General features: G+C 38.2%; 1 protein-coding gene across 5 annotated transcripts in view; it reads right to left on the bottom strand.

Moving 5' to 3' along the window:
- Positions 1–2,149: 2,149 nt before the first annotated feature.
- The window catches only part of cyth1b (cytohesin 1b), a 14,624-nt gene continuing 8,662 nt past the window's right edge, over positions 2,150–8,111 (bottom strand). For 2 of the 5 annotated variants that reach the window (XM_034859466.1, XM_034859468.1), the window contains exons 3-12: positions 7,654–7,718; positions 7,063–7,129; positions 6,490–6,608; positions 5,734–5,927; positions 5,454–5,602; positions 4,938–5,049; positions 4,321–4,397; positions 4,148–4,219; positions 3,068–3,222; positions 2,150–2,983 (exon numbers count right to left, since the gene is read on the bottom strand). In XM_034859466.1, the coding sequence (XP_034715357.1) occupies positions 2,905–2,983; positions 3,068–3,222; positions 4,148–4,219; positions 4,321–4,397; positions 4,938–5,049; positions 5,454–5,602; positions 5,734–5,927; positions 6,490–6,608; positions 7,063–7,129; positions 7,654–7,718 (1,089 nt within the window). In that variant the 3' untranslated portion in view covers positions 2,150–2,904. Of the gene's footprint in view, positions 2,984–3,067; positions 3,223–4,147; positions 4,220–4,320; positions 4,400–4,936; positions 5,050–5,453; positions 5,603–5,733; positions 5,928–6,489; positions 6,609–7,062; positions 7,130–7,653; positions 7,719–7,831; positions 7,955–8,111 lie in introns of those variants that run through there. The other 3 variants (XM_034859469.1, XM_034859467.1, XM_034859470.1) reach the window with 2 other exon arrangements.

Genomic DNA, 8,111 nt, shown 5'->3' with positions numbered 1-8,111 from the left:
ACTGTGCCCACCTGCACCACGAAGCATACACAAACAGTGTTCCAGCCAATAACCGACCAGAAGGATTTGGGGGTTGGGGGTTAGTGTGCAGAAGCTCCGAAGGGAGGGGACGGGATGAGGAGTAGGGTGGGGCAAGCTATTCTCCGTTGGCCAAGGTTACACCATAAGTGGAAGCAGGGACAAAAAAAAAGCTCTAAAAATATACTGTACCCACCACCAAACAGCTGACAGAACCAGTCACAGCAAACCGCTCATGGACATAGTGGAGCATCAAGCAGCTAAGGAGCTAGAGACCAAACCTAAAGGAGACGTTGATTCATCAGGTGCCTAGAAGCACCACACCAAAAATCCCTGAATGTGTAAATTACAAGTTTGCCTCAATAGCCTTATAAGGTGATATTATTTCAGTGTTTTCAGTATGTCTTTGCTGCTCACAAGTGGCCGATAAGTTGTTGCAGTAATTGCATGTTTAAGGAAATAATTAAGTTGGGTTTTAAAGTAAAATTTCTAATTTCAGGGGAACTTAAGTTATTTTTTACATCCTCCATCTATAATTGTTTCATACAAAGATATTAAAGTAGGTGAATAACTGTGAAAAAGAACTTACTAAAATACTAAAACGCATTTTTAAAAGGTAAATATTCGGTTTTCAAATTGGATATTACTATAAAAACAAAAAAGCCCCTACACTTTCAAATCTTTATACATTCATGACTAAGGAATAGAGCCCAACCGATATTAGGCATGTCCTGAACTATCAGTGTCGGCATTTATTTTAAAATTTTTATATTCAGTCATCCAAATAATTTAGATGACAAATAAATGATTCTGATAAAGGAATTAATGAATAAAAAATAACACAAAAACGGACTGTCAACCATGTTGTTTTGGCGTTGCATAGTTTGTCCACCAGAGGGTGCTCTACAACGTCCCTGTTGGGAACACTGATTATCTGGTCTTTTTATTGTGTTTTTGTTCACAGGACTTTAAGTGTCATATCTTAAGTTTGTATTTTTATAAATTTTATCTATCAGAACTTTAATATATTTGGATGTTCCTCTGTTCTGTTGTGACAATAAAACAAATGATTATATTATTTTAGTGAGAACACATATATAACTACAAATAACTAATGTTAGTTTGTATGTTTGTTTTCTCACGCGTTTATGGATGATTTTTGTTTTTAAATTTATATCGGCCGACATATTGGAATACTTTATTAAGCAAATATTTGTGTTGGTATCAGCTTTAAAGATCCTTTCTTGGTCGGGCTTTACTCAAAGCAAGAAGCTGACTAAAATATGTTTAAGTCTTTTATGAGATGCGACTTGATCTGATCTTGTTTGTTTTTGCATGGAAATATATCACTGGTTGGGACAAGTCTTAGCACGCGCTGTTTTTTGTTAAAATCACGTCGCCCCGCTCTGCCAACCGAGTGATTGCTACATGTGAGAAGATTAGATGTAGTTATGAAAAGCAGGAAATAACTGTGGCACAAGATTGATAGTGTGATGACATTTGGTGTACATAAGGAATTGGTTTTCCTAAATGAGGTCACTGATGGTTTTATCAACACAATGTGCTTGAGCTGTTGAAGCTCTACAGTCACATTCACACTTTTATACCCAATTTTATTGTAGTGTGGTCTTTATTGTAGTTGGCTGTGTTTTCTAGCTTTTTTATCAAAGCAGCATAAAAGCATCCATAAACAAAACAAATGTAATCTGGTTTACAAACACATTAACATTACAGGTTTTACTTATGATGCAGACGACTTGAAAGGGGAGAGAGAAGGGACTACATGCAGCAAAAGGGCCGCAGGTCGGAGTCAAACCTGGGCCCGCTGCGTCAAGGAGCAGATTCCTACACATGGGCGCCCGCTTTACCAACTGACCTTTCCGGGCGCCCCACTTCCTGTTTCTAAGATTTGAATCCTCAGCTCAATCACAACTGATTTAAAGACAGCACAGCCTGAGTGGAAAGGGAAACATGTGCCAAGTCTAACATGCCCGTTGAATTTCACTAAATTAACAAAGCAATCACAATCATTTTGACAAAACAAATACAGTAATTATGTATTCTCCAGTCTTTCTGGGTTTGAAATGCTACATTTTAATTTCATGATTAAGTGATGCGAAAAAGAAAGCTAAATGTTGGTTTGCAAGCCTTTAATGAGACAAAACTCAGAACAATAAATTACAAGATATCTGTATAAATAAATAATTAGCTATTTATGCATGACCTTCATTTTCATTAACAGTTTTTTGACAAAATACCAACAGCAGTAAGAAAACTGGCTTAGAAAGGCGTCATTTATGGCAAATCTGACTAAACAAAGTCCAGCATCCCAGACGAGATGACTAAATTTGGTTTCCATCCAATATCTTTATTAACAGCTATAATATAGGTTTAATCCATGTCTGAAAAACACCTTAACTGATCAAAATAAAGATTAAAGTGTCTTTCACAAAGTGAAGAAAGGCTTTTATCAAACAGCAGCAGGTGTTTTTCTCACCTTTTGTTCAAATGCAAACTTTTCAGTAAGTTTCATTCTGACTGATAACCTCTACTGCTTGAGTAGCTGTGTGAGGGGAATCACACTTACAGCAGATTGAAAGTGGAGTGGTAGTTTTAACCAGAGGGCACAGCATCGATACAGTACAGCAGAAGTAGAGTGTTCAAAAGAAGGATATAAAAACTGTTTTTATCTCTAGAAGGGAATATAACTGTAGAGAACAAGGTGTCTGTACTGAAGGTGCACTAGTTCAAAAAAGAAAAATCAGCTTCTTTTAAAGCTAAATCCTCTCTGTGAGGTCCAAGTGTCACTGCAGCAGCAGGAGTATCAGGTCAACATCCAGTCTGCTGCATTAAGTCAAGACTTTCAATGTTTGATCCTCAGCAGCTCTACAGCCCCTTCAGAGAGGAGACCTTCTTCTTCCGAGTAGCCAGCATCTCGTAGAACGGGTCTTTGCTGATGGCGGCTCTGCAGGTGGAAGATGAAGGAGGGTTAGATACGAGATTTCATGCTGAACATCTGCAGAACAGAGACAGTTTAAAGGTGGCTCACTTGATGCTGTTGATCCATTCATCCTTCTCCTCTGCGGTCGGGGCAGAGATTCTGTAAAAAGTGTGGTTTCCCTCAACAACGCGTCCGTCTGCCTCCGTCTTGCATGCTTTGATCACCTGATCTTTGTGGTCTGAGATGAAGAGCTCAAAGCAGTTCTGTGAGAGAGCACATGAAAACAAGATGACTATATTGTGACTTTTTCCCAACATACTATACTATGACTTTTTCTGAAATAAGATACAATTTGTCGTACTAAACAATGACTTCTTTCAACATACTATGCTATAACTTTTTTGACATACTATAGTATGACGTTTTCCAACTTTTTTTGCTGACATACCATACTGTGACTTTTTCATTACGTCATCCAATAAACTATACTATTCATGATATACATCCTATACTATGACTTTTTTTACCACTTTTTAGTACAAGATACTATGACTTTACTACTTTTATTCGACATACTATAACTTTTTTTTCGACATACAGTACTATTCTGACTTTTTTGACATACTAAACTGTGACTTTTCCGACTGTTTTTCCCGTCATACTATACTGACTTTTTCATTACTTTTTTCAACATCCTATATACTATGCCTTTTTTCAACGTACTATACTATGACTCTACTACTGACTTTATGATTTTTTTCCTGCTATACTATAAAAAAAATATTATAGTATGACTTTTTTTCAGACATGCATTTTTTTTCTAGGTTGTCTTTTTATGACATACTATGACTTTTCTTTCCCGCTATACTAGGACTCTTTTATGATTTTTTTTCAACATATTATACTATGACCTTTTTTACATCACAGATATGACTTTATATGACTTTTTTTGACATGCTATACTATAACTTTATGGTTTGAATTATGCATTGATACAGTGTTCCAAAGAGTGCCGCAAACTAAAACTATTTAGTGTTATCTTACAATCAATATGTAAATCAATGATGTAAATAGTTAAAATGTGTCGCTGATGTAACTAGTTAGAACTCAACGTGGAAATGAGGTCTTAAAAGATAGAAACGGTCAGTTAAATAACAAAATGTGGCAAAAAGTGAAGAAAGCGTTTACCGGTTTCTTGGCGTCATCAACTTCTCTGATACTCAGATTTTCCAGTGGAATAATTCCTCTGGGTTCTTTATCCTTGTAAAAAGCAGAGAAACAAGTCTAAGTACTTATTTTAGCCTACATATAGTATTTATCAGATATCTCTTCTTTTACATAGCCAAACAGTAATTACTTACAGTCGTGTATTCAAAGTAGTAGAGGCAGTTATCTGTAAGAATAAACCAGCGTCTCTTCCAGGTCTTAACTCGTCCACCTGAGAAGAGATTACAGGTGAGCTACCTTTTGCATAAAAGACACAAAACTTGAGTAATTGGAGCAGAGAGCTGGACGTTATATGATGACTCTGAAGCACAATGACTGCACAAATCCGCAGGTCAAAAATCGAGCCGACTGCATGGGGGGAAGCTGAGGTCTTGGGTCAGTAACCAGCAGTGAAAGATCTTTCTTTAATCTAAATCAAACTGTGATGTGAGGGTGAATGCACACAGCCAGTGAGAGTAGAAAGGCGGCGGGGGAGGGGGGGGGGCAGCCCAGAAGCAAAGCAGTGCAATAAAGCTGTGGAGTTCAAAGGTACATACCTCCTGGAGTCAAAAACCCATGAAACACAAACAAACAAGAAGAATGTCAACAAAAGAATATTACAAAAACACAATACTTTAAGTTTGTCCTCCTCATGTCAAAGGTGCGGTTACACATCCAGTCCACTAGAGGGCCTTCCAGCTCACAGTGACTAACAACAGGATCAACACTGAACAAGTTAAAACCACTTATTTCACCACAAGGATGCACATACCCAGTTTCAGCAGCCATCCTTCTCTGTCAGGGTTAAAGAAGGTGTGTGTGAGGTCATTTCCATCATCCTCTGGGATCTTAAAGGGTTCATTCTTGATGCTGTCGTACAGGTTCTACAGGATGTGATGGGATGCAACTAAGTACATTTACTCAAGTACTATAATTAAGTATAGTTTGGAGGTACTTCACTTGATTTCTTCCGTTTTACATTACTTTATACACCTACTCCACTACTTTTCAATGACAAATATTGTACATTTCACTCCACTAAATTTATTTTACAGCTTCACTTACTAGTTACTTTGCAGTGTTGGATTATTAATACAACATATGATAAACTAAAACATTATTATATATTTTCAGCATTACATAAAGTAATTAATATGAGCCCCACTTTCACCAGCTGCAATATGCTTAAATATTTTTACTTTTTGTAGTTTTAAAGTAAATATTTTAAAGTTTCTGTTGCTTTCTATGTCAGAAACAGGGAGGTTCTAGGAAAATGTACATCTCTCACCCTGAGCAGCTCCTCTGGCAGGTCCCCTCCATCGTTGATGCCTCTGTTCATCGCTGTGAATCTCTGAACGGAGGGTTTGTCCTTCACATTAGGGTTGTGTAGGCTGGTGTTCAACATGATCACAGCAAATGACAACACATAACAGGTATCTGTAAAAGAAGCCAAAGTGTGTGTGTACTTTTTCAGGACACAACCACTAAAAAACAACAGAATTTAAAATGTCATGTTTCTAAGTACTATTATGTAGCTTATGAGGATATTTCCACACATACACACGTACCTGTGCTCTGAAACACTCCGGGGTTACAGCGACAGTATCGCAGGGCAAACGCCTCCATCATGCGGTCAATCTTCTGAGCCTCACCCGGCAGCCTGAAGCTCCACAGGAACTGCCTGAGAGCCTGAACCAGGTTCAAGTCTGTGAACTCGTGTAACTCCAGGAAAGCATGCAGAACCTCAATGTTGAAGTCATCTCTGCACAACACACACACACACACACACACACACACACACACACAGGAGTAAACAGAATGACAACTGGATCAGGAACTGAATGCAGCTCTGTTTAGCTCCCCGAGTTGGCAGATAGTAGCGTTGGATGCAATGTAAAAACAGATAAAAACAGATGAATGGATTATCTTTTAGAACTGCCAATACACCATAAGTGCATATATGTAGTATAGTAATAATATATTGGTATGGCCTGATTTGTTCTCAGTAATGTTGGACATATACAAACATAAACAGCGCTGGAAAAAGTTTCCTTTTTTTTATTTTTTTTAAACGGGTAATGTGGGTCTGTTAATTTTTTTTTCGGTAATCCTCTTGAACATGTCAATTAATGATGGCTGAATTCCATTAAGCTGATTTAGTTTCAGGGTCATGATATTGTGCATGTTGTATCACTGTCATGATTACTGGGACGATTGAATAGAACAAAGCCATCTTTAATGTTTTTAGTGACGCTCAGTGATTTTTTTCTTCTATGACAAATCAAAATGTCTTATTTAGAAGGAGCGTCTTCAGTTGTACCTACCTCTCCCCTAGGTAGTCGCCAATAGCGGTTTTATTAAGCCCCTCACCCTTGTAGAGAAATTGGGCAATGTCATTGCTGGTGTTTTTCAGCAGGGAGCTGTCAATCAAGAAGCGAATGCCCTGACGGAGAAAATCAGAACACACAAAACAGTCTGAACATCTTTTACACAAAATACAAGCAGACTGAATATGAACTTCTTCCATATTAATCTTGTCCAATGAGGTGTAAACCCTTAGGGTTTTATATGTATCACATGTTATTATATTGAAAAAAGTCAGAGACTGCGTTTTAGTTTCTGTCTTAATATCGATCTAAAGCTGCAACCACAGTCAATTAATCGTTTTCAACCAGTTTTTCCAGCTTTTCCTTAGTGAGGATTTGCTTCTTTTTTCTGTCTATCATTGTAAACGGAATATCTTTGGGCTGTTGGTTGGACAAAAAAGAATAATCGATAAATCAATGAATCAAGACAAACAATAGAATTATTGACAATGAAAATATTGTTTAGTTGGAGTCCTACACTTATCTATCTTATCTTACATTAAGGAGGGGAAGAGCCTGGTTGGTTCTCACCTTCTTGGGGTCCATGTTGAACTTCTTTCGGCCCATGGCCATCTGTTTATTCCTCTGCATACTTTTCCTAAAAACAGATAAATAAACAGTACAGACACTTAAGACATGGATCTGCAAAATAGACAGAAAATTAATTAACCGCAATTTCAATAAACATAATTGTGCGTCGAGATTCTTCCTCAACCTTGGGGGCACATGTCCCACAGCCATATTCAGCATAAGAAGGTGAATCCTTCAATACGGTTGACAACTCCCAGAATAGCCAAGTAAGTGGAACTTGTGTTTAAAATATTTATCACTGAATATATTTGGGGTGTGAACTGACAAAAAAGCAATATCAAGACATCACCTATGGCTCTGGGGAAATGCGACGGCCATTTTACAGATTAAACAATCATTAGACAAAATATTCAACAGATGAAAAGATAATGTAATTATTTGCACCCCTAATTCCGCAAGGCAGTGGGCTCTGCTTTATGCGTATGGCATCTTTTCTGTCTTTCCACATGAGCACACTTCCACTAAAACAAAAGGTTGAGTGGACCATGGCTGCCCACACACAAGCACAGAAATGGTCGAGAGATACTTTACCTCTCTTCAGTTATGCCCAGGCTGTCAATCTCATTGGTCACCTCTGCTATCTCATTCTTCAGCCTCTGAGAGCAGACAGACAGAGAGGATGAGAGAGATGAAACAGAAAGCAGGAAACAACTACAGACATTCACAGTATACATGTGATATGTGTGTGATGTTTGACCCTGTCACACACACCTCTGGAGATGCTTTGATCTCACCGGCAGCCCAATCCATTACACATGGTTGTCTGTTCCAGCTACATCTCACTGACCAACGCATCCAGACAAGCACTTCTTAGAGAAGAGATGACCCATAAAAAAAACTAAAAGTGCAGACATGCTACACAAAATTATCTCTGGGAGCTGCAGCACCTGTTCTGTTGTCAGAGCCGACCACCCTTCCTGATTCCCTGTCCCTCCTCCTCTACCATGTGCTGACCCAGATTTATCAGTGTGCCTTCCCCCATGACGCCC

The sequence above is a fragment of the Etheostoma cragini genome, chromosome 21, assembly GCF_013103735.1.
Source record: "Etheostoma cragini isolate CJK2018 chromosome 21, CSU_Ecrag_1.0, whole genome shotgun sequence".
In the NCBI taxonomy this organism is placed as follows: domain Eukaryota; kingdom Metazoa; phylum Chordata; class Actinopteri; order Perciformes; family Percidae; genus Etheostoma; species Etheostoma cragini.
The sequence above is the reverse complement of the archived record's forward strand: the minus strand, read 5'-3'. Positions and strand labels throughout refer to the sequence as shown.